This window comes from Heteronotia binoei, chromosome 5, assembly GCF_032191835.1.
Source record: "Heteronotia binoei isolate CCM8104 ecotype False Entrance Well chromosome 5, APGP_CSIRO_Hbin_v1, whole genome shotgun sequence".
Taxonomy (NCBI): Eukaryota; Metazoa; Chordata; class Lepidosauria; order Squamata; family Gekkonidae; genus Heteronotia; species Heteronotia binoei.
Window position 1 is genome coordinate 112,839,643 of NC_083227.1, and position 26,803 is coordinate 112,866,445.

The following is a 26,803-nucleotide window of genomic DNA, read 5'->3' on the forward strand; positions in this document are numbered from 1 at the left end:
AACACAATTACAGGGGGATGGGAGGAGGATTATTCTGGACAAGTGATTGGTTGCATGAAGAGCACAAAGAACGGGAACCTCATTGCAGTGGTCAAACAATAACAAATGTGATTAGTTAAGACCCGCCCCTCCATCATCCCCCAATAGATGCGACCGCTTTCCAATGACGTAAATCGAATGATAGCCAATTAAAAAGCTACTAGACCGATTGCCGGTTTCTTCTTCTTGCCGTGCTTTGAGAATTGGTTGGTTGGTGAAAAGAGAGGTGTGCGGTCGATCCCAGACCGGTAAATTCAAACTCCCCGGATTCTGTTGATTTTTAAGTCTATCCGGCCCGTGGGAGAGTTCGGTGTAATCTGGGGGTGGTGATTAACCGGAGGAAGAAAAGCCCAAGGAATTTTGTCTGGGAAGGCTTTTGAGCCACCCCTGTTGTAAATTTTGGCTGTTCTCATAACACGGAGGAAGAGCATCCGGAACTGGTATCGTGTGAACTGCATCATCGGCCGAGTTTAACTCGGTGTTGCCTTACTGTTTTGTCCGCAGACTGCCATCATGTCTACGAATTTTTCCCCCATGGATACAGATGTCCCTCGCTTGCGTTTCCAGTTCCAATCTGGCTGCCAGTTTTTGCTTAATTTGCTGCGAGATACCGAGATCGCCCTACCCTTCAATGCAGAATCTCCTCTTACGCCAGACTCCAGCTTGACTCAAGGTTTCAGAAACGTCAGCGGTTTAGCAGGGTAAATGTTTTGGGAATCTGAAAAGAGACCTTGAGTCACATTCTGTGCCTTAAATGTTTTCGGTTTCTCTGAGTGACCACCAACAAGGGGGGCGGGGTTCATCTAGATTTAGCAATCTAACATTAATTTCTTTTAGGTAATTTCTTTTCTGTGGATGAGGGTGACCTAATTAATCATGAACTGTAATCCAGTTGCCCAAGCAAAAAGGTTCTGCAGTCAACAACATACTCAACTGCCAAGGTCTTTTGCTCCTCCAGATATATTTTAGTTACTGCGTTATTTTTAGTTATGGAGTTTGGGGACTCCTTTTGTCTCAGCAAGGAGATGCTCTGTATTCTTGGTGCTTGGGGGGCAGGGACAATGGGAGGGCTTTTAGCCTCACTGGTGGACCTCCTGATGGCACTTGGGGGGGGGGGGTTGCCACTGTGTGACACAGAGTGTTGGACTGGATGGGCCATTGGCCTGATCCAACATGGCTTCTCTTATGTTCTTAAGGAAGATGGACTATAAATTAAGTAAGTAAATAAACAATGTTTGAACTAGTTAGTTATGATTATGAGACTTAGTATATAATTTATTACCTGTCTTAAGACTCAGAGTTCTTATTTTTAACGTGTGAAATGAGAACTTCCTGACCAGTTTTCCCTTATAATAATAAGATTAAATACTTGAAAACTCTAGTCTTCTTTCTGAGTCATTAGATGACTCTGTGGACTAGAGCATGAAATAATCTGTTAATGTCTCTGGAGTTCTTCATTATGCATTCTCTTTTGTGCAAGGCTTTGCCTTACAGAATCTTGCATTGCTTTCCTTACTCCCCCCCCCCCCCCCAATCTTGCTCTTCATGCTTTTTATGCAATATGCTGTTTCTACTTCAGATAGTCATTTTCCCCTGTTGGATGTGGAGGACTTTGTGCTGTCTCAGACTTGAGAGATGGCACCAATGAGTTTAGACAGGTAGAGAGGTCAAGACACATAGAACATCCTTTCCTTCCTGGTATCTGATCCTCTTCTTTGAAGCAGAATGCTACTCTTAAGGGCAATTTCCTCCTCTCTTTCCAGACACACTCTTTCATGTATGCACACAAAGAAGGTGTGTGATCTTTCTGTCTTGCATCATGGAGGCTGAGCATGCAACACCATCTAGTTAGCTACCATAGGTAATCTATCTCTTACCTGCACTCTCCTGTATGTATTTCCTTTGATAAAAGTTACTTATTAGTTTTAGATCTGGTTACTGATTTTGTGGTTTAAGTTTGCTGCCACACGTAGTCCCAGTTTTGCTGTGTTAAAGCCTTGAGCATCCTGCTACTTTTTGGTGGTTCCCTGACAGTGCCAAATCCAGAGAATCCAACATCTCCCATGATTAAGGATAAACTGTATCTGCATACCAGTCTGCATACCAGTGTTTGATGTTGTGATCTGTAAGGACTGTATTCTTCTCGCAAAAGGGGGTAATAATGAAAGTCTGCAAATCCTCCTGTTTAAGACGAAATACTGGGCTGTCTTTTCAAGTGTGAGAAGAATTTCAACCAGGCTGAAATACATCAATGTTTTGTAACAGCAAATATGTGGTTCCCTGTATACACACATGCAAGAACTATAGTATTGCTAATGTAGGTTAAACAGTCGCTGTTATTTTTAAGCCTTTGGCATGTGTGTCTACTATAGACACACATGTTTAATTGTTTATAATAATCATTTCTTGGTATGTAGAACTGTGATGGTATAAAACTGTCCTGGAGATGCTGGTGCTGATGATAAGTAATCACATGGAATCAAAACAGTATTTGTGCTGGGGGTACAAAGCCCCTTTTGCTGTTTCTAAATGTCAGCACTGTGTAAATTACATGCTGTGCAATCCTGAGCACCGTTACAGCCTTCATTGTATTACATGCATAGAAATGAATAGATTTAGGGTGTAACTCTTCTTAGGGTTGCATTGATAGCAACTCTCTGGAGCAGCATTCTAGGCTGGTTTCAATCCTATGATGATTATCCTTACAAACAGGCAAGATGGCTGCCATTGAACTCTTGCCTGGAAGTGTTCAAACTGTACAGAGCAGAAAGACTCTAAAATGTCTAGAGGAAACCAGTCTTCAGTTTCAGTGTCCTGTACTGCATTTTAAAAGCTTCAGGTGTTTTTTACTCCAAGCATTTATGTCACTCTGTTCTCACAGGGATACACCAAGACGCTGTCTAGAGCTGTCCAACCTCAGTAACGGTGGAGAGGAAACTGCCTTCAATTTTAGCCAGTCTCCAAGAACACTGGAAGCTGGTAATAGTTGCTAACAACAGTACAATTTTGATTCTATATCCAGTGGCTAGCCTTTAGTTGTTCAGAATATCTTATCATAAGGCATGACAGTGCATTTATCTTTCCCATCATTAATATTAAATTTTAACATTAAACTAGAATACTTAAATTTATAAGGCTTTGGGGGTTTTTAAAATGAGACTAATAAATTCATGTGATGTCACTTGTCTTATTTGTCTAGCAGAGGTATCCTGTGCTGTGTTTTACCATCTTGGGCAGGTTTACCAGCTGCAGACATTTCTGGAAAGAGCTGACCTAGCAACTGTTATACATGCTTTTGTGATTTCTGGATGAGATTACTCCAATGTCCTGTTCTAATGTAGTTCTGCTCACCCCCATTCCATTGTCTGAAGAAGTATGCATGCATACAAAAGCTTACATTCGTAATAACACTTTGTTGGTCTTAAAGGTGCTACTGGACTCCTACTTTGTTCTATTGCTTCAGACCAACATGGCTGCCTACCTGGATCTATCTAATGTTCTGTATCTAATTATGCCTTTGACAAACGGCTGGAAACTTCAATAGGCCCAAAATATCCCCGCATCGGTTTAATCAGAGCCTGCCAGGAAGCCCGTATAACAAGGCCCAACCGTTTTGTTTCAAATCAAAGTTCTTTCCTGGTCTTTTTTTTTATAACGAACAATTTTTATTTTTTAATAACTCAATATAGCATAACCAAAATCTTTGACATACAAGTAGAATAGTAGTTATTTTGCATCAAGGTATAAATTATATAATACATACTATAAATATTTTATTTACAACCACTCACACATACACATAAAAAAATAGATATAAGAATAGTTTACATACCAAGCTCACCAGTAAAACATAAAAACAGAAATTTAATATAGAATGAAATCCAGATACTTTTTTGGAATAGGTGGACTCGATGAAGGTTTCTTATTGATATAAGAAAGAAAAGAAAACCATTTTTCAACAAAATTGTCAGTTGGCCTTGGATTTTCATGTCTTAATATACTTGTAGACAATTTATCTTGAATCATCAAATCCCAGATTTTATCATACCATTGACAAATAGTTGGGCATCTATCTGATTTCCAGCATTGTGCTATATGGATTTTGGCTGCTAATAACAAAATTGAAAGAAGTTCTATTTTTGCTTTAGAACATGGTTTGTTATACCAAATATTTAGCAGGACAGACTCTGGCAAAAACAGGATTTCAAAACCTATTATTTCCCCTGCTATTTTACTCACTGATTTCCAAAAGTCCTTAATTTTTGGACACTCCCACCAGCAATGTTTCAAAGTGCCAGTTCCCCCACATTTTTTCCAACACCCTGGAGTTGGGATCAAGTTGCTATGAAACAGTTTATATGGCGTAAAGTACCACCGGGACCATATTTTAAAATTTTGTATCCTAATATATGTAGACCTAGATTTAAATAAAGAGCTTTTCCATAAGGTTTTCCTTTGCTCTTCTGAAAATATTTCCCTGCAGTCTTTATGCCATTGATCTTTCCTGGTCTTTACTGTCATAAACAGTTGAGGACCATGGTGTGTGAAGGGCTTCTCTACCTGTGTCAGCCTTTCTATACTTTGAAGCCCTATTCTTGTGTCCTGCAGTACATGCTTGCATTAGCTGAAGTGAAGCTGGTTGGTAATGTGGGACTAGGTTTCTTCAATGTTCCCAAACTTGAATTCTCTACCTGAGGATGCTCATCAGGATCCCTCACTCCCAAAGGTTTGCTAAGGCTTTCTTATTCTTACAAGGGCTATCTCTTCTATGCCCCACTATGACAACTTCTAGGATTGCCAGGTCCCCTCAGCTGCTGATGGGGCGGGGGATAGGTCACCAGATCCAGGCTGAGAAACTCCAAGAGATTTGGGAATAGTGCCCCCCCACACACACATAGAATGGCCTGCCTAAGGTGGCCAGGAATGCTCCCACACGTTTGGCTTTCTGTAAACTATGTAAAACTGAACTGTTCAGGAAGGGATTTTTATAAAGGAAATAGGGCTGCGTTATAATAATGATTCAGAAGGATATTTCAATAGAGGGAATGGGACTGTGGACTATGCTTGTAATATATATATTTTCTGTTTTGTTTTTGTTATGTAATACTGCTCTTTGTTTTAGTATGTAATGGTTAATAGTTATGCATTGTCTCAGATTTCTGGAGTCCTAGTTCTGTTTCACTGTTTAAATGTCTCCTCATTCCATTGATTTCACTGACTTACACTATATAATCCACCTTAAGTCCCAGTGAGAAGGGTGAACTATACATAACATAAATAAATAGATTTTGACTGTAAATATTATTATTCATCATAGAAAGTTTCAGAGTAGTCCCAAGCCTTTTCTGTAAGAATAAGTAAATGTATTTAATGCTCACAATTCACACATTCTCTGGGGGTGGGATGCAGTATCCATTGTGCTGTTGCAAGAGAAAAGTAATTATCTTCCACTTCTTGTACTTTAAGGTTAATGCTAAAGCATTAGCTAAACAGTGCACAAGGCTTCTGCAAGGGGGTGGCTTGAGTGTACAGGTTAGTGTGCCATTACGACTTGCCCTACTGATGGTGGTTTTCATCTCAGGCTGGAGCTCCTCAGTTCTTGGGTTCTGATTTAAAGATTGAATGCTGACCATTAGCTCCAACTGCATAGTGTCCTTGGCAAACTTAACTTCATGGGTTTTGTGCCTAGTGAAATCACACAACAGGAATATATTTTTGCAAGCATAGAGTATCCATCAGTAATAGGTCTGTTGTATAATTATGACTGTAGATAGCATTTTAGCTCAAGTGATGTTTAGTCTTGTTTTCTTCCTCCTGCCTAACACATCATTTTAGGAATCTGTTTGTGTTCGCAAATCTTCTGGTTTCCATCCCATTGCTTGTAAGTTACTTTCTAAACATTACTGACGTTCTCACTTTCTCATTACAGCTCAGAAGGATTCAGCAGAACCTCAGGATAATCTGTAAGTTCTGTCTTTTCATTCTTGTAGTTTAACAAAGCTTTCATTTTCACTGAGCTTTAAAATGTGAGAGGGAGGAGGGGGGCTTTAATATTGCAGCTTCTGCTTTGAGTGCCAGGCTTCTAGGAAATACTGTGAACTCACCTGAAGTATGTAAATGTTTGAACTCTTGGGCCAAAATCATTTCTACTGAGTGTCACACTGTGCTTTGTAATTTGCTCGTGTCACCAGAACCAAAACTGTTGCTCTTTTCTCAGGGTTTGAAGAGGTGCATGGGGGTGTACTCTGTAATCAAATATTTGTGGGGAATTACAGTGTTTCTGTCCTGTTCTGGCTCTTTTTCTTTGCTGGTTAAAGTTTTTTTTAATTCACATTGCTAAAGACTTTTGTGTTTGTTTTACTTTAGACCAAATGACTTGATAGAGCCTAGACTCTCTTGTGTGCAATTGTTTCTTAATTTAGTGGCAGCTAATTTGTTTAGAATTGGTGCGCATTGGGAGATGCATTAGAACCTGGAGAGCTGCTGCTGATTTGTGTGGTATATTTCCATGTAGTGCTGGGCACTGTCCAGATCTTCATGCATCCACACTGTTTCCATATATGCCATTCTCACTGATTATCTCTTGGTCATCAGATTTTAAAGGCAGTGCAATATGCTTGCACAGTGTATTCTTTGTACTTCCCTGTCAAGGTATATGCAGTGCCAGCATATTGTCTGCTGGACCAGATGTGGCAATTTTGATAGTAATGGGTTAGGTTTTGCACCGTCCTTAGGTTGGCCAAATGTAATCTAAAGAGTGGGTCTCAAGCAATGTTCCCTCTACGCTGCAGAGTCTTGTGAGCAAAAATTCTGCTTTGTGAGCTCCTGGCATTAAAGTTGTGAGCTATTGCATAAATTATTGTGCTCTGGGGCCATCCTTGCTGAGTTAAGACAAAAATGTGTGAGCTGGAGGCTAAAAATCTGTGAGCTAGCTCACCCTAACTCAGCTTAGAGCGAACACTGGTCACAAGTAGCTTGAGCTCAGAGCTACGAAAGATGGATGTGTGCACTTTAAATAAACTAGGGAGTATACAGAACAAAGTTTAAGTCCAGTGGCATCTTTAAGACTAACAAAAGTTTAATTCTGGGTGCGTGCACATGAAAGTTTATAGCCAGAATTGCACTTGTTGTCTTAAAGGTGCCACTGGTCTCAAACTTTGTTCTATTACTTCAGACGAACACGGCCACCCACTTGAATCTAGGGAGAAGACAATAATGGGCATTCTCGCTAAGAGACCTTGCCTCAGTTCTTTCCACTGAAAATGAGGAAACGATGTCCCCAGTGTGTTTTATCAGAATATCTTCATGAAGTGTTGGTAAGGCAAAATAAACCATAACCTGACTCTGTGACTTTAAGGTTTTTTTCCCCAGCAGAGACTCATGGAGACAGTGTGCAAACCTACTTGAGGTGAGTATTTCCTTTATTAGTATTGTTCACTATGTGTAAAAATGCAGGTGCCAGAAAAGGCTGTAAGATGTCAGTCAGGAAACCTGGGCCATCAGCTGTACCTCTTGGATTCATCTGCAATAAATTTCCCTCTTGGCATTTCAGACGGAAGTACTGTGCAGCACACCAGGCACCCCGGGTTGCATCCACCGAATTAATTGGGAGATCAACAGCCCTCCTATGAACAAGGAGAATGTAAGTGCCTGTTGCAGCAAGTGATGCTTCCTGTAAGTCTTTGTAAGCAGAGTGTCAGGAAATCAACCAGAGCCAATGGATAAACAATCTGTATACCTTTTCCCCCTTACTTAGTAGTGATGTTTGCCCTAGCTGCTCTGCAATTTCCCTAGGGACTTTATTCCAGAAGTAAAACTGGTTCTTTGCAATAAAGATTGCTTCCTTTTCTTCTTCCTTACCAGGAGGGCAGATTTTTTAAGTACCCAGGGTGGCAAACGCCCAGGTCCTTGCTGTTCTGGAAGAGACCACCAGACTCACAGTTGACTCGCTATGCTGCACTGCTAGTGAATTTATACTGCTTACTAGTTGATCTAATGTATACCTGGTTTGGAAACTGCTACTAGGCCTACTGACAATTAGATGGCTGTTTGCTCTAGGGCAGTATTGTGGTCTAGTGTGCACAGTGATAGATGAGAATCTATGCAGCATGGCTGTTCGAATTTCCACTCTTCTAAGGAAAAAAAAGATCTCTTCCAAGGAAATACAGTGTTCTTCTCAAGTGGCCAGTTCAGGTGGATTGTTGGTTCTCAGTGATGAGGTCCTTCTCTGTTAGGAAATGAGAGCTCAGGATTACTCCAGCCACAAGCTTAATGCTCCAGCAACGATGCTCCCATGATGCCTTATGTGGCAGACCTATAATTCCATGCCTCATTAGGGTTTAGGAGATGAACTCTCAGTGTAGGTATATCACAAGATCACAGAGGGAATAACTTAATATATTCATGTGAATTTATTACATTGTACTTGTATTCTACTTTTCCCTGAGGCTCATAGTAGTCTGAGTCTCCCATCCACATTGCTGTTTCAGTCTGTACCTGCTTAGCTTTAGCAACTCTACAGTACTGGATACTCCCAGATAATTCACTGAGTACCACATACCGATGCATTTTGAATGAGTGTTAATAAGAAGAATTCCAGCAAGAATTCCTGGAGCACTGAGAGATAAAGATGTACCAATACCATAAGTGAATAATTAGAAAAATCCAATCCATAATGACACAAACATCAGGACTAATTAACCGTATAGTCACAGATGTATAAAAGTTGCAGGAGAAATCCACATTATAGAAAAAACAAATTAAATTTATATTATGTATATAATAGAGATATTAAACAGTATCATAATTCATTTAGTTTCTTGGGCTTCAAAGGGAGGTCAGTCTCCATCTCAGACATAAAATACATTATTCATGCTCTACAATAAGCATTTTTATGCTTGGGAAGCAGTGGCTTTCACCTGTGAGACTGTTTCATCTTTTCTACTGGCAGGAAAGGGGAAGCCTAGAGGAGTATGAAATGAAGGATCTTGGCAGCCCAATTACTGTGGTGGCAGCACAAAGAATGCCAGAGGCATTGAATGGCTTTCCAGAGCTCTGCCCTGAAGAATTGGAAGAGATTGAGGTGCGAAGGATCTAAGGTGGCCACCTAGTGGACATATGTTGGTGCTGAGCAAGGAACATCTTTGACAATGGAAAAAATAGGAGCCGCCAGCAACAAATGGCAGTTTTACTGTTCTATCCTCTAGAGAGCAGTGCTGGATTTCTTCATGCTGTGAAGTGTCAGATTTGGCTACAAAAAACTTAGACAGGAGACAAGTGAATGTGGTCTGGCGGCACATGGGACCTCAGGATTGTGTAGTATGACAATGAGCAACTCTCGAATGGTGAAAAACCTCAGGGGGTAGGGATGAATCTGAGGCACTAATCTTCCTTATTTACTGAAATGTGTACATTTCAAGGATCCAAATACCTGTAATTTAACTTCCACACTGAGCCACTGTTTTTAAAAAAGTCATACTAAGCAATTACTCTGTATTGAACAGTTCATGCATTTTTAATTCTTTGATAGCGTATACTCTTGATAAGTTCCTTTGTTGATACGAAGAAGCCCTTGTCCTAAAATGGCACATGCTGCCTTGCCAGCATAGGCCGTTTCATAACTGATTAATAGTCAGAGCTCCATGTATTCAGAGACCTGGTTCCATTTCTGTTCTAAAATTCTGCACTCCTATCTGCTCCTTAGCCCAGTTTCTCCACTCATAAAAATATATCCTTCCCTGCAGCAAAACTGGTAGGTTGGGTGAAGTTTGAACTTCACCTGTATAGTGTGTGTTAAAAAAGAAACATCCTTTTTTCTGGCTTATATGCATGGTGTTAACCAATGTTGTGTGTCAACTGAAATCCAGGAAGTTGTTTCATGTTTCCATGAGCAAAAGCAATTATAGGTTAATCTAGCATTCTGCAAAATTAGTTCAATGGAGTATCTGTTGTGTTGTGCATTTGACTTGTTTGCTGTATTTCTCCCTTAGAAGCCGCTTGCTGGCCATCTTTCCAGTATGGCTGTCCTGTTTTCTGAACCCCTTCTCTCCCAAGACATCAATGTCAGTGAGGTGAATATGAATATTGTGTGTTATGGCAAGCCAAGTCTTGTCAGGTGCCCTTCTCCAGGTGAAGTTGCTCTTTCTCTCAGAGTACAAATGCCTCATAAATATGTGGTGGGGTGATAACTTTTGTTGTGGGCTTACTTGCAAGACTGCTAAGGAGGTGATTCATTACTGTTATTTTTTAGCCCATCTGAGCTGTTTGATGACAACATTCAGTCAACTTTATGTAAGGGGAAATCCTCCTAAAATCTCATGCAGTTCTAGCATTCTCTGCGGGAATCCTGACAGTTTTGTCAATGTGTTTAAAGGAGCTGGGAAATACTTTTGCCCTCCTTCTCGCAGTGTTCTTTTCCTTTGGCATACTGTCTAAGCAGGTTTCAGTGAACAAGATCCGTCTCTTCCGATCACCATCACTGCCAGAGAAACTGAACAGGCCTGTGTTGAAGCAAACAGTCAAGAACCATGGTGATGAAACTCCCATGAAAGTGAAGCAAAAGCACAGCCCAGTCCAAGAACAGCTGGATGGGGTACAGTTGTGTTTGTTTCAATTATGGTTTCAACTTTCCAGTATCGCAAGGATATGTAATCTTTCATTAAAATCTGCCTCCGTTCCTGATGACTGGAAGGTAGCTAATGTCACCCCTATCTTTAAAAAGGGTTCCAGAGGAGATCCTGGAAATTACAGGCTAGTCAGTCTGACTTCAATACCAGGAAAGTTGGTGGAAACTGTTATTAAAGAGAGAATTAGTAGGCACATTGATGAACAAAAGTTATTGAGGAAGACTCAGCATGGGTTCTTTAAGGGAAGATCTTGTCATACTAACCTGTTAGAATTCTTTGAGGGGGTGAACAAAAATGTGGACAAAGGGGACTCAATAGATGTTGTTTACCTTGACTTCCAGAAAGCTTTTGATAAAGTTCCTTGTTAAAGGCTCCTAAGTAAGCTCAAGAGTCAGGGGTAAAAAGACAGATCCTCTTGTGGATAAAAAACTGGCTAATTAATAGGAAACAGAGTGAGTATAAATGGGCAATTTTCTCAGTGGAGGGTGGTAAGCAGTGGGGTGCCGCATGGCTCAGTACTGGGTCCGATGCTTTTTAACTTGATCATTAATGATTTGGAGTTGGGAGTAAGCAATTAAGTGGCTAAATTTGTGGATGACACTAAATTGTTCAGGGTGGTGAGTACCAGAGAGGATTGGGAGGCACTCCAAGGGGATCTGTTGAGGCTGGGTGAGTGGGCGTCAACATGGCAAATGAGGTTCAACATGGCCAAGTGCAAGGTTATGCACATTGGGACCAAAAATCCTAACTATAAATATAAGTTGATGGGGTGCAAACTGGAGGAGACTGACCAAGGGAATGATCTTGGGGTCGTGGTAGATAACTCACTGAAAATGTTGAGGTAGTGTGCAACTGCACTAAAAAAGGCCAATGCTATGCTGGGAATTATTAGGAAGGGAATTGAAAACAAATCAGACAGTATAATAATGCCCCTGTATAATTTGATGGTGCAGCCTGATTTGGAGTTCTGTGTACAATTCTGGTCACCGCACCTCAAAAAAGATAGTATAGCACTGGAAAAAGTTCAGAAAAGGGCAACTAGAATTATCAAAGTTTTTTCCCTTTGAAGAAAGGTTAAAATGCTTGGGGCTCTTTAGCTTCGAGAAACATTGACTGAGGGGTGACATAGATCCAGGTGGGCAGCCGTATTGGTCTGAAGCAGCAGAACAAAACAGAGTCAAGTAGCTCCTTTAAGACCAACCAAGTTTTATTCAGAATGTAAGCTTTCGTGTGCTCTAAGAATACTTAATCAGACAGTAGGATGGGATGGCAACAGTCCAAAATAGAGAAAGTGGGCAGTGAATCAGCATGCAAAATTATGGAAATGTCTCTTGGTAGATTAAAAGAATCAGAAGCTGGGGCCTAGTGATGGCTAGCCTGTCGACTGGACTAAATAGTGATAAACATCAAAATAGCAGATTGATGTCCATGTCATTAAGTGTCCTGCACTAAATAAAAGTCTGCTGTGATGTTAGCTCTGGGTTAAAAGGAGAGCATAAGGTTCTCAGAGGCTTTATTTAAACATGTAACACACATATAAAAACATCATTCTAGTTTGCCATTATAAGAAATACATTAAAATATAGTGGAAGATGGGTTAGTATATATAATGAGATAAACAGCCAATATCCCTTATTTGAGTATGTCAGTACAAAAAACATTATTCTGATACTGTTCTTTTTTTTTAATAACTCAAATTTTATTATAGACTCATTACAATTACTACCTGTTCCAACAGGTAGGTGTACCATAATAACAAACCAAAAACAACATAATTTAAAGATATCTCAAGTGTTACCATTCCACACCACTTAATATATATATATTTATGTCTATTTATATTTTCTATATTTTTATAGCAGAGGAATAATGAAGCTTAACAATGCTAATTTCCCTAACAGCTTTTTAAAACTCAGTGCCACACGCATTCAATATAACTTCTTATCTTCCTTCTTCTTCTATATCTTGATTATTCCTTCTACTCTCAAAAAAAATCCATAAAGAATAAATTCTAACAATATATCTCAGTCCCTGGAGACCTTAAAGTTTAAGGTCAAAAAGAAACTCTTTCTTCTTCACCTGGACTGAATTAAACAAGGAGGGAAATTACCCAGGTGCTCTCACCAGCTGTCTCCACCCAGCTCTTAATTCTGAAAGAAAAATCAATAATTATAAATTATAAGTTTCTTCAGCTTTTCTCTTTTCTTGTTGCTTCAATTTCTTTTAAATAGAGTCCATATTTTCTTCCAGATTAACATAAACTTCCTCAGTACATACACGGGTTGTCCTTGGAGGGATGAGAGGAGAGCATTCCTTTCTCTTATTAACTCTTGATGTAGGAGAGGAGGGAGTTAACTTGGATAATAGTATCTCACCCGAGGCTGCGTCATATGCTGTAAACGAAGTGGAGCCTTTTTGGACACATAGTTTGCCTGATTGTAGCCATTTATATTTAATTTTTAAGTCCCGCAATTTGGCAGTTGTGTCCTTAAGGTCTCTTCTGATTCTTAAAAATTCAGGAGGGAGATCCGGAAAGACCTAAATCTTTAACCCCTGGTGGTCCAAGCCTCCTCTCTCCCTCTGCAAAGACTCTTTGCCTCATTCGATAATCCTTAAACTGCACCACAATATCTCTGGTATAAGACAAATTGTCTTCACATACCTTGCCTACACGATATGCTTTTTGGATGAGTGGAAGAACCTCGACCTCCAGGTGGATTACTTCAGCAAGCCAATTTGCCATGAATATATATACGTCCATTTCTGTTTCCACATCCAATTTAAAGCATCTAAATTTTAGGCACAGCTCCCGGCTACGCAAGTCCACTGTTAAAACCCGTTCCCTCGTCCATGCATCTGATGTTATCTCTTGAGCTTTTTTTAACGCTTCTTGTGCCGTCAGGGTTGCTTGCTTACAAGAATTCTCTAATTCATCCAGACGCTGACACATTGGTTGAAGCATAGAAGTTATGTCCTCTCGTATTTCTTGTCTTAGTTTAGACATTGCCTGAAACAATAAATTCACCGTGAGAGGACTTTCTGCAGGTGGTTCCTCACATCTCTCCACGCTTGCGTGGGAGGTGGAAGGCAGTTCCAAGAAATTAGTTAGAGGCTGAAAGCTTTTTTCCTTCTGCTTGGTCTTTTTCACCCCTTTCGGAGGCATCTTTCAAAAGTTCAAAAATATAATTTAAAGGGGTAAAAAATGATATAACTTTGGAGCCAGCTGGGAGAGCGTTAGGCAAAGGTTCCTGACTGGATATTGGTCAAAGCCACTCCCTCCTGATACTGTTCTAAAAGAGAAATACATTGGAATACTGTGGAATATTGCTATACATTGTGAAAGTGAGTTTAGTATATGTAATAAGATAAAAATCCAATATCCCTGTTCAGTCCTGGTGAGGGGTTTGTTCAAAGTTCCATAATAATTTGTAATTCAGTAATTTCCCTCTCCATTCTGTTCTTGAAGTTCCTTTGCAGCAAAACAGCAACTTTGAGGTCACCCATTGAATGTTCTGGAAGGTTAAAACGTTATCCTATGGGTTTCTCAGTTTTGTGATTCCTGATGTCAGATTTGTGTCCATTTATCCTTTGTCGTAGGGTTTGTCCTGTTTGCCCTATGTAGAGAATTGAAGGGCATTGTTGGCATTTAATGGCATATATAATGTTTAAGTTGGAACTTGGGTTTATTGCAAGCTCAGGTACCAGTGTCCATGCTCATGTGAGGTGCTGTATTGCTGTGGGTGAGGAGTTCTTTGAGATTAGGAGGCTGTCTGTGTGCAAGAAAAGGTTTACCCCCCAGTACCGTTGAAAGAGAGCTGTCACTGTCCAATAGAGGTTGTAAGTCATTGAAGATATGTTGAACTGTTTTCAGTTGAGAGTTATGTGTGACAACTAGTGGTGTTCTGTTGTCTTTTTTGGGTCTGTCTTGTAACAGGTTTTCTCTAGGTATCATTCTGGCTTTGTTAATCTATTTCCTGACTTCATCAGGTGGATACTTTAGTTCCAAAAAGGTTTGTTGTAGATCCCTCAAGTGAGAATCTCTGTCGGTAGGACTGAAGCAAATGCGGCTGTAGCGTAGAGCCTGGCTGCATACAATAGATCTTTTGGTATGTTTGGGATGGTAGCTGGAGGCATGCAGGTATGTTTGTTGGTCAGTAGGTTTCCAATATAAGGTAGTGTCTATGCGTCCATTGTGCATTTTTACAGTGGTGTCCAGAAAATGTATTTCTTGCATAGACTGGTTCATTGTCAGGTTGATGGTGGGATGAAAATCATTGTATGCATGGGATAGAGAAGGTAGAGAAGTCCTTTTCTCCCTTTCTCACAATACGAGAAATCGCGGACACTCAAAGAAACTGCTGAGCAGTTGGGTTAGAACAGATAAAAGGGTGATTAACACATGGAATTCACTGCCACAGGACATGGTGGCAGCTACAAGCATAGCCAGCTTCAAGAGGGGATTGGATAAACATAAGGAGCAGAGGTCCATCAGTGGCTATTAGCCACAGCGTATTGTTGGAACTCTCTGTCTGCGGCAGTGATGCTCTGTATTCTTGGTGCTTGGGAGGAGCAACAGTGTAAGGGCTTCTAGTGTCCTGGCCCCACTGATGGTCCTCCTGTTGGCACCTGGGTTTTTTTGCCACTGTTGGACTGGATGGGCCATTGGCCTGATCCAACATGGTTTCTTTTATGTTATCTTCTTATGAACCAGTAAAGGCAAAACAGCATTACCATTTATAGTCTTACTTTGATACTCCAAACTGCATGTGCCACCTTTCCACCCCAAGGTGGTGAACATCAAAATATTGGTGGGAGACTGATTAATCTTACTAAGGAAAGAGTTCCAAAGTTCCAGCACCATGCCAAATAGGCTGCCACTTGTCTATCCTTAGATGATGGGGGACCCAAAGACGGCTATTGAAGATGACTGCATAGGGAAGGCCTGGAAGTTATTTAGGAGCCAGTATAGATGGAACTAGACAGGAGTATTATGGTCCCTTTAACCCACTCCAGTCAATGTTCTGTATCAACTATAACTTCATGACAGTCTTCCAGAGCAGCCTCACATACAGATCATTGCAGTAACCTAGACTAGTTGCTATCAGGGCTGGCTGTACAGTTGTAAGATCTTTTTTGCCCAGCAAGGGCCCCAGCTGGCTGACCAACTGAAGCTGGAGAAAGGCACCCTAGGCTACTGATGTTTATCCAATAAGATGCCTGCATCCAAAACTACAAACCTGCTTCTTCAGAAGTAGGGGGTGTAACCCCACCAGAACAGGGGAGAGCTCAATTCTTGAAGTCAATCCTTCCCTCTGCCAGTAGCATCCCCATTTTGTTGGGAGTACATTTCAGTTTTGTTAGCTTTCATCAATTTCACAACTGCCTCCAGGCACCTATCCACATTTTCCACAGCCTCCCTGCAATCTGCTGAGTGTCATCTGCATATTAGTGGCAAGTCAGTTCAGGTTTCCAGAAGACTTCTCCCAGTAGCTTTATATAGATGCTGAAAAACATGGGAGACAAGATGTAATGTTGTCGGATCCTGTAGGCTGAATGCAAAGAGGCTGAGCAGAAGTTCTCCAGCACCATACTTTGAAACCTGCCTTTGAGGCAGGAGTGAAACCACCACAGAACACTACCCTGCAGTCCAGAAAGATACCATCATCCATGGTATCAAATGCCACCAAGACATCCAGGAGAATTAACAGGCTCACATTCCCTCTGCTTGCCTGCATAAGTCATTCAGGAGAGTCGTGGATAGGACATTGGGCCAGGGCAACAACATCCTGGTAGACTGCACAAAACCACCTCCCTGCCCCACCCCTTTCTGCTCCCCCAAACACATCCCCAGCCAGCATGTGACATAAGAACAATCAACTGCACAACCAACATTACAGTCCAGATGCCAGCTCTCACCTAGTTCTGAGCAAGACATAAAAGCTGCTGTGGAGGCATTTAGTAGAAGGGATGTTGCACTTGTATAGACAGGGATTCATTTGCTTATGTGTAGCTGATGACTTACTATTTGCTTACAGATTGTGCTTTTGAAAAAAACAGCCTCCTTTTCTGACATTGAGATTGTCAGAGTGCTAGATCAAGACTTCGGCCGCAGACAGCTAATTGGAGATCTCTCAAATGTAAGATTCTTCCTGGCTTCTGGGTCAGGGGTTTTCTCGGTCTTGTAGGAACTGGCTTTGCTAGGGCAAAAGGGCCTTGCTAATTGTTGGTGTAAAGGCTCTCTCATCTTAATTCCTGAACAATGATGGGGAAGGGTGGACTCCGATTGTTACATGTATAAACAGCCCTACTGCCTTTGAGAGAGGTGGGCCGCAACCATGAAGAAACCTTGGAGAGAGAATGAAACTCATCCCTTAGTATGACCTAACCAGGGACCCATGTGAGAGGACTTTTGGTAAAACAACTGTGTGAGTAGAGTCCAGCTGATAGTTTAGATGAATTTTAATAATGCCATTCAGTCCTCTGTTTGTGTTGCCATGTTTCAAATATGCCAAAACTGAACAAGGGGCTGCCCAACCAAGACCCATGGAGGTCCCACCTAGGTGGCACCCAAATGGGTCATTGTATATGTGAACCAAATCTGTTATCTAGCACCAGTAGTTGGCAGGGGCGTGAGGAGTGGTTCCACTATGCTGTGTAACAGTATTTGAATAGATAACATATATTTTGTTTATGCATCTGCAATTGTTTCACATCAAGCTTTTCTACACACTCAGTTGTCAGCTCTGCAACCTGAAAGTTTATTTAGTTCTTGGCCAAAATATTAAATCTGTGTGTGCTGCCTTAGAGCAGTTCTCTATGTTAAACTCTGGGGGAGCTGATACACTGATTCATGGACAGTGAGAATTCTATTTGGTACAACCTGCTATGCCCTTCAGAATCCAGAGAACTTAAATTCTCTCTGGCCATCATTTTGCAGAGAAACTTGCAAAAAAGTGCTGAAAACCTACTTTGCAGCAATGAACAAGGAGGATGTTTTATGTCGTTCTATAGAACTCCTAGTTCCGTTCTACATCTCTTTAAATACTTCTATTGGTTCCCAGCTTTTTTACTGCATTTTTCCTCTGCTGTATCATTCTAATATCTTAAAATATTGTTAGTTTATGCATTTTTTTTAAAAAAAAAAAAAACCTAATTGCAAACAGAAGGCTTTGCTTTTAGTGAACTTGGGCAACAAGCTCAGGTCTACCTTACAATACTGATAATGGTGTTTGCTGTTGCTTTAAACCAGTGCATTCCTTACATCAGAAGGAAGAACAACACTGGCACTATCAGGCATGGAGGAAAACTTGGAAAATGCTGGGAGATACATTAAATCAGGAACTACCTGATATAAATAATATTCAAATGAGCCACAACTGGGAATTGCACCATGTCTTTCTCTGTGGAAAGGTAGTAGGATCATTGTACTCTATGGTGCTTCTCTAGACCCACATAATTACCTTTTTTATGGCCTTGCTTACCTTTATGTTTTGTTCAGATAGGCAGGACTAGATAAACTTTCCCCAGTTTTCCTAACTCTGGTAATTCAAATCCAGCAATTTTAAACTAGAATTTAATACTCTGCCGTGTAACCTTGTGAAACATACAGTCAAGGCACAAGCAGGCAGTTGTGCTGGTTTTTCAAGCATGTGGAGAATTTTTATGAAAAGGAGTCAAGGCATTTATGTTTGCTTGGATAGACATACAGCCTACTTAGTTCAGTGGTGCCAGTGTCTCAACTAAAATCACAACTTTGGTGATAGAATGTAGATAGTGGGCCATCTGCAGTTCTCCACAGACGAGGAATAAAATGTGGTGCACATTCTCTCTCTAGGTGTTTGCACTGCCAACAGTAATGGGAAAGCATCAAGACCTGAGATATATCACCTCGCAAACTGTGAGCAATGTCCTGTTGTTCTGTGTGTGTCCTTGGCTTTGTATGTCTGCTGTGACCTCCATGCATGTTGCACTCTGGCTCTGCACTTGCTTCTGTCAGTGTCCCATTCTAAAACTGAGGTTACCTTGCTGGGCCCGTGGCGCAGAGTGGTAAGCTGCAGTACTGCAGTCCAAGCTCTGCTCACGACCTGAGTTTGATCCCTGCAGAAGCTGGGTTCAGGTAGCCAGCTCAAGGTTGACTCAGCCTTCCATCCTTCTGAGGTCGGTAAAATGAGGACTCGGCTTGCTGGGGGTAAAGTGTAGATGACTGGGGAAGGCAATGGCAAACCACCCCATAAAAAGTCTGCCATGAAAACATCATGATGCGACATCACCCCAGAGTCAGAAACAACTGGTGCTTGCACAGGGGACTACCTTTACCTTTTTACCTTGCTGGGCAGGATAGCTGTAGTTCCTGACCCAAATTAGATTTTGTCCCATCTTCAATATTATTTTGTGCACTTTACAATATATTCCCAACTGAGACTATAATTTATCCTGTAGCAGAGTCTGTTCCTTATCTCACTATAGGTGACCATGTTCCTGTAGCAGAGTCTGTTCCTTATCTCACTTATAGGTGATCATGTTACTAGGGCAGGGGTCACCAAAGTGGTACCCAAGAGTGCCTTGGTGCCCATTGACAGATTTTCTGGTGTCCACCAAGTGTTTTTAAAAAGCAGATGGAGCCAGGTGTGACTTTTGCCCAGGAAGGTTTCTGATTGGCCATTGGAGATTTGATGGGTTGTAGAGATTTTTAAAAACATTGCTTTGGCAGCAGCTGTCACAGCAACACAAGGTTCACATTGTGTGACAGAAGGTAAACAGCAGCAGCCATTTTGTGGCTGTCTCAGCCTCCTGCGGCAGCCATTTTTGTGGTTGCACCCATCTTGCTTTGTCAGAATTCCAAAGGTGCAGATGGGCTGAAAAAGGTTGGGGACCCCTGTACTGGGGCAGTCTTTGTGGCTGAAATTGAGTCTTCTGCTCTGCTTGTAGATGGCTGCTTTGCTCCATGATCAGTTCCAGAGCCTTATAGAGAAATTCTGCATCATTGACTGTCGGTACCCCTATGAGTATCATGGAGGGCACATCAAGGTGAACAATTCATTCATGGGTTGAGTCTTATCCAGGGAAGGAGTGGGCTGTTCTATGTACATATTCCTTGTAATTTATCTCCCACTCTCCTGTTGCAGGGAGCATTTAATATCCACAGGCAAGATGATCTCTTTGAGCATTTCCTGAAGAAACCTCTTCTCACATCAGCACCACAGAAACGTCTTATACTTGTGTTCTACTGTGAATTCTCCTCTGAAAGAAGCCCCAAGATGTGAGTGTGGATCTCAGTAAAGCCAGGGGAGCTATTTCAAGGGAAAGGAAAATAAAATCTGGGAGGTTTCTTGACAATGTCTTCCCCCTGCTTTTCTGCTTACTGTATTTCTCCCTGATTGAAGGTGTCGTTATTTGAGGGAAGAAGATAGAACCATGAATGAGTATCCTGCACTACACTACCCTGAACTGTATGTCCTTCAGGGCGGCTACAAAGACTTCTTTCTAGAATACAAGGTAACAGCAAATGTAAATTCCCAGCTCTTTATGTTTCTAGAAAATAGAAAGATAGTATTGCTGATGTCATTGGAAATCTAAAGCTTCCAGTTTTAGACAGCTGGAATTTATCTACTTGGTAATCATCCATCAAGCAAAACATAGCTTAATATGTCCATACAATTAAGCTATGTTTTGCTTGATTGATGATTACCAAGTAGATAAATCTTTGCCTTCCCTTTTATATTTCTTTGTTTATCATTAAGTTTTTATATCCTGTACAGGTGTCCTCATCACTGTTAAAGCTTGGTGAACTATTGCTGCTGTGTCCTGTACACAGGATGCATAGGAAACTTTGATGCGAGAAAAAACTTATGCATATCAGATCGTGATCACTTGCAGACTACACACACACACCTTTTGTAGATTTTCAAATGTCTGAGCATAAACTTGGAAATTAGAATGGACCACACATGGAGAATAATTCTGGACAGGTACATAGAAGCAGAATGGTAGGGCAAGAAAGTAAGCAGTATCAGTGCAGAATTTCTGAGCCTCTAGAATTTCTCCAGGTTTCTGAATTTCTCCAGGTTTCTGGTGTTGAGCTGATTTGTTATGATGGATGGATCTGACATAAATTAGGGGACGGATGGTGGCTCAGTGGTAGAACATCTGCTTGGTAAGCAGAAGGTCCCAGGTTCAATCCCCGGCATCTCCAAAAAAGGGTCCAGGCAAAAAAGTGTGAAAAACCTCAGCTTGAGACCCTGGAAAGCCGCTGCCAGTCTGAGTAGACAATACTGACTTTGATGGACCCAGGGTCTGATTCAGTAAAAGGCAGCTTCATATGTTCATAAATGAGACCTTGTTAGGCCAAGCCATGTCGGGCCGGGCCATGTGTGTACCTATTTAAGATTTAGTAGCAGAGATATAAACTTTATAAAGGGCACAGACAAACACAAAGTTTTGTTTTAAAAAAACTCCTAAAATAAACACACTTAAAACATTAAGGGCTAGGATAATATGGCGGCGGCAAGGTGAGGAGCGAGACGCTGAGGCTCCCGGCACAACAGCATTTTTAGACGCCTATTCCATCTAAAACAATCTCTTCAGAGACCACCAAGGACAGTCTGCCAACTATATAGCTGCTGGAGAAGGCAAAGGCGAATTTAGAACAGCCTCCTTTGGAAAACAAACTGAAAATAAAGCGAAAGTGCTTACCAGCTGGGACGATATCGAGGACGGCGAGGCCCGCGGCTGGGAAACGCCGGGCGTGAGCGGGGGGCCGCGGCGGGGAAGTGCCGAGTGTAAACGGAGTTGGAGCGGAGCGTGGAGTGTGGAGTGCCGAGGCCTGAAAGCGGACGGCGGAGTGTGGAGTTGGAGGGGTGGGGTGTTGACCGGGGAGTCCGGAGAGCTGGAGGATGCCGGCGAGAGATTGGAGGCTGTAGCAGCGGCATCCGTGAGTTACAGGACGGGGCGAGGTGCCGACGCGGCTCAGCTGCCGGGGGGACGACGGCCCTACCGCCCCCCCCCCTTCCATTGCGGGGACCGGAGGCCTGTGGACTGGAGAGTTGGGGAGTGGAGTGAGAGGATGCCGGCGAGAGGCTAGAGGTGGCGGCGGCGGCGCTGAAGAACTGTGGGACGGGGCGAGGTACCGAGGCAGCGGGTCTGCCGGCGGGACGACGGTCCTGGCTTTTTCCTCCTCCCATCGTTAGAACTGAAGGTCTCCAGGCCACCTGGGTGACGTGTTGGCACGCGCCACCCTCATGTGAGATCAGCGCCCAAGCCTCAGGCCAAGACACCCGCACTCTATAGACACTACTGCGCTTTAAGCCAAGACCATTTGCACTTTATTGTCATCAGCACTTTATTGTCATCAGCACTTTAAAAATAACCGTATCTAAAACAGTAGCACTTTAACCAATTAGACTATTAAGATCACTTGCACTTTATTGCCCCCAGCACTTTAGTTGGCATAAACTGTACCCTCCCACCCACTGAATCCTATCTCCCAAATTATTAGGATTGGATTAATTATTGGATATGTAAATTATTAAGACTGGATTAATTATTGGTTATTTAAACTTGTTTTCACTGACTAGCTAATTTAATGGAATTATTTGTGGCAAATTAATAGAAAAGGGGATAACGATTGAAGACTTTTAATTAAGGAGCCATTTGGACTCATAACTTATTATTGTTAGCCTGTGAACTAGATGGGTTGGGATGAGTGTATATTAAATAACTATTAGAATATTAGTGGGTAACTTATTGATAGGCCAATTGGAGGTGGGAGGGCTGAGAAGAGACAAACTTAAATACCTGTCAGTGGAAGGGCTGGTGGTACCAATGAGAGATGATTGGTCTGGGGATTCCGGTACTCCTGGGGAGGGGAAGGTATGACGATGGGAACAGGCGGAAATGGAAGGGAAGAGGATCGAGACAAGATAGTGCTCGACCACCTTCCAGCCTGCGTCCCATCCCGATGGTGACAGGTAGTGGGGCAAGGCGAAATTACTCGCCTCCGTCACTGGTGTTATGTAATGCCAGGTCCATCAACAATAAGACCTCTATCCTTCGGGAATTCCTGCTTGAGCAGGACACGGACCTGGCATGCGTGACCGAGACCTGGGTCCACGATGGGGAGACTGTAGCTCTCTCCCAGATGGCGCCCCCAGGATACTCGGTCTTTCACCAGTCGCGGACTAGCGGGCGGGGGGGAGGGGTGGCCCTGTTCATTCGAGAGGCTTACTCCTTCCGGGCCCTCCTGACTCCGGAGATCGGGAATATTGAATGTGCCGGCCTGGTGTGGGATGTTGGGGAGGGGTTGGCGATCTGGCTGGTGTACCGACCGCCTAACGCACTGGCCAGCGCCTTACTATCCCTGATGGAGGCTGCAGCAGGATGGGCATTGGAGCACCCGAGGCTTTTGATCCTGGGTGACTTCAATGTTCATGCCGATGACGTGACCTCCAATCAGGCGATGGACCTAGTGTCTTCCATGGCGACACTAGGACTCTCCCAAGTAGTTACGACACCCACCCACCAGGCGGGTCACATGCTAGACTTGATGCTCGCGTCGGGAGTTTTAGTGAACGATCTTGCTTCTATAGCAGTGCCATGGTCGGATCACTATGCCCTCAAGGCTCGTGTGGACGTCCCACCCCAAACCCGTTTGGGCGGCGAGCTTATTTTAGCTCGCCCGCGGAGCCTGATGGACCCGGAACGGTTCCTGACGGCTCTGCGGGATCCCTGGCCCCCTGGCGATTCCCTCGATGACCTGGTGGAATCTTGGAATAATAGGCTCGCCGGGGCCATCGACGAGATCGCACCTAGGTGTCCTCTGCGCCCTCGTTCAAGGCCGACACCCTGGTATAACCAGGAGTTGCGGCGGTTGAAACGGGGACTCAGATGACTAGAGAGGCAATGGCGGCGTACTCAAGACGAAGCGATTCGAACATCTTATAGAGAGTTTATGAAGTCCTATGAGATGGCAGTCAAGGCCGCAAAGAAAGCATACTTTGCGGCGGAGATTGCGTCCGCAACTTCGCGCCCGGCACAACTGTTCAATACAATTCGGACCCTTACAACACTGCCACAGGGCAGACCAAATTCTAATGAATTGGAAATTGGCTGTGAGGCTTTTGCGAATTTCTTTGCGGATAAAATCGCATCGCTCCGTTCCGACTTCCCTGCCATATTAGATACAGCTAGCGAACCTGAGGCTCCGTGCCTGTCTTCGGATTGTGTTCTGGACGGCTTCGGCGCGCTCAGCCTGGAAGAAGTTGACAGGATCCTCCTATCTGCACGCCCAACAACTTGTAAATTGGACCCATGCCCCTCTTGGCTTATTAAGATCTGCCAGAGGGAGCTAAGATATCCTATATGGGATATCATAAATAGATCCCTACTGGAGGGGCATTTTCCATCAGCGCTCAAGGAGGCGGTGGTACGTCCCCTCTTGAAGAAAACAACGTTAGATCCGGCCGAATTGGCACACTACCGGCCGGTCTCGAATTTGCCCTTTTTGGGCAAACTTATTGAGAGGGCAGTGGCGTTGCAGCTACAGAGTTTCCTGGAGGATGCTTCTGTCCTTGACCCCTACCAGTCTGGTTTCCGCCCGGGCCATGGGACGGAGACGGTGCTGGTCGCCCTGGTGGACGACCTTCAGCGGCATCTGGATCAAGGCGGCTCGGCGGTACTGATGTTGTTGGACCTATCGGCAGCATTCGATACGGTCGACCATCGGCTTCTGGCATGCCGCCTTGCCGACGCAGGGATTCAGGGGCTGGCCTTGCAATGGCTTTCCTCTTTCCTTGACGGTCGGGGACAAAGGGTGGCGATTGGGGAGGAACTGTCCCAGAGACACACGCTTGATTGCGGGGTGCCTCAAGGGGCGGTACTTTCCCCGATGTTATTTAACATCTATATGCGCCCCCTTGCCCAGATTGCCCGAAGGTATGGGCTGGGTTGTCATCAATATGCTGATGACACCCAGCTCTATCTGCTTATGGACGGACGGCCCGCCTGCGCCCCAGAAAATCTGGACCGGGCGTTACAGGCAGTGGCTAGGTGGCTTAGGCTGAGCGGGCTGAAGCTGAATCCGGTGAAGACAGAGGTCCTTTGCTTGGGTCGCTGCGGCCCGGGAAGGGAAATCCCCCTGCCAGTTTTTGACGGCGCGCCGCTGACAGCGTCGGGCAGGGTCAAGAGCCTGGGGGTGCTATTGGAGCCTTCTCTGACGATGGAGGCTCAGATAGCAGCCACTGCCAAGTCCGCTTTTTTTCACCTTAAGTGGGCGAGGCAGTTGGCCCCCTTCCTGAAACGCGACGACCTAGCAACAGTGATTCATGCTACGGTCACCTCGAGGTTGGACTACTGTAATGCCCTCTACATGGGGCTACCCTTGTGCCGGACCCGGAAACTGCAGTTAGTGCAGAACGCTGCTGCCCGGCTGCTACTAGGGCTCCCAAGATGGGAGCACATTCGGCCGGGGCTCTGGGATCTGCACTGGCTGCCAGTAATATTCCGAGTCCAGTACAAGGTGTTGGTCATTACCTTTAAAGCCCTATATGGCCTAGGACCGGTCTACCTTAGGGACCGTCTCTCCCCACACGTTCCCCAGAAAGTACTACGCTCGGGTTCACAAAACCTGCTGGTAGTCCCTGGGCCAAAGGAGGCCCGCCTAAAATCCACCAGGGATCGGGCCTTCTCAATAGCGGCACCTTATTGGTGGAACCAGCTGCCGGAGGAGGTGCGGGCCCTGCGGGACCGAGGGCAGTTCCGCAGGGCCTGTAAGACAGCCCTCTTCCGGCAGGCCTATAACACCTAACTGATAATGAGAACATCTCTGGATGGAACAAAATGCTTCTATAGACCGCTGGTTTTATCTTATCTTGTTTTATTAATTATGGTTTTAATTGTATTTGTAAATGTTTTAAATCGAATTGTATGAATTATTATGCTGTGAGCCGCCCTGAGACACTTCGGTGAGAAGGACGGGATATAAGTCCACTAAATAAATAAATAAACATTAGCATATGTTTATCTTAAAGTTGCCTTCTTTGTATCTCTCCCATGGGATCCAGGGAACTTGGCAAAAGAAGCTCTGGCGCTTTCCTTCCTTGCCCAGAGGACCAGGAGGGGGAGGAGCCTCAGCTAATGGAAGGAAGAGAGGCTCAGTAGCTCTGCTATGCAAAGCAAGCTCTTCCTTCCCCCTTCTTCCCCAAGGGAGGAGCCTCAGCCAGTTGAGAAAATAAAGTCTTTGCTCTGTAACTCCTGTGCAATTGAGCAAGCCTTGCAATGCAGGAAGCAAGAGAGAGGGAGAAGGAAGCAGATGACAGCCAGTTGCTTAGGGGCCTGATAGGAGCCTCCGAGGGCCTGATTTGGCCCCCGGGCCGCATGTTTGACACCCCTGCTCTAGAACAAAATTATTTATCAGACTCATTTTTTTCTCTGTATCGAAAACACTAGCAACTTGATTGGGTTTTTTAAAATTGCAATTTGTGAGGAATTCACTGGATCTTATGTTACAAAAATCTGACTGTGTTCTGACATTGACTTTATCCTTGATGCCATCCTTTTTTCTTAGGAGATGTGTGAGCCTCAAAGTTACTGCCCCATGCACCATCAGGATTTCAAGACAGAGATGCTCAAATTCCGTGTCAAAAGCAAGACACGGGCAGGAGGACGAAAAAGAAGGGATCAAATTGCTCATCTCATGAAGCTGTGAGGCATCACAAGCAATAAGCAAGAGGGGTTCCCCAGTAAAGGGAAAGCTTGGGTTTCTGTAACTGATGATTCTGCACAGAGGCTAGGAAGGTGAACATGCCAGGACCAAGTGGATCTGGCCATTGTGACAATGCGGAGAGCTCAGAAATGGGGTACATCGATTCCACAAGCTTAATCTGGGTAATATTGTGCTTGAATGCAGAGTATCATAGCAAAAGAGATCCAGTAGAATTGATAACATTGTGGGGGAAACCAGTGTTTGGTTCACAGGGGTGGCCAACATTCAGACTGTCTCCTGAAATGCTGTCTGAAGGTAGCTGGTAGTGTTATGTAGCCCAGGTCCAAAGACTAGCTGCTGGAGGGAGACTGTATTTAACATTGTGTTATATTTTCACTTAAGTGTCTGGTTTTAATGAAACAATAAAATGTTCTGGAAGATG

At 43.5% G+C, this 26,803-nt stretch overlaps 1 protein-coding gene across 6 annotated transcripts; it reads left to right on the forward strand.

Moving 5' to 3' along the window:
* Positions 1 to 145: 145 nt before the first annotated feature.
* On the forward strand, positions 146 to 26,803 carry CDC25C (cell division cycle 25C). 6 transcript variants are annotated; one of them, XM_060240115.1, is made up of 15 exons: positions 146 to 287; positions 544 to 740; positions 2,921 to 3,018; positions 5,969 to 6,002; positions 7,411 to 7,447; positions 7,592 to 7,681; positions 8,990 to 9,121; positions 10,029 to 10,109; positions 10,478 to 10,630; positions 16,700 to 16,801; positions 18,499 to 18,561; positions 19,593 to 19,691; positions 19,790 to 19,923; positions 20,048 to 20,159; positions 26,224 to 26,803. In XM_060240115.1, exons 2-15 carry the CDS (start codon positions 553 to 555, stop codon positions 26,362 to 26,364), a joined length of 1,464 nt encoding a protein of 487 aa, XP_060096098.1. In that variant the 5' UTR covers positions 146 to 287; positions 544 to 552; the 3' UTR covers positions 26,365 to 26,803. The 6 variants fall into 6 exon arrangements, with proteins under 6 accessions (XP_060096098.1, XP_060096099.1, XP_060096100.1 ...); XM_060240116.1 differs by having other exon boundaries at positions 7,414 to 7,447; XM_060240117.1 differs by lacking the exon at positions 8,990 to 9,121.

Bases quoted from the DNA above. Each gene is read 5' to 3' on its own strand.
- CDC25C (XM_060240115.1), top strand. From the start codon at position 553: ATGTCTACGAATTTTTCCCCCATGGATACAGATGTCCCTCGCTTGCGT. The intron at 7,682-8,989 runs GTAAGTGCCTGT...TTCTACTGGCAG, and splicing joins CTCCTATGAACAAGGAGAAT to GAAAGGGGAAGCCTAGAGGA. The intron at 10,110-10,477 runs GTGAATATGAAT...CTGTCTAAGCAG, and splicing joins AAGACATCAATGTCAGTGAG to GTTTCAGTGAACAAGATCCG.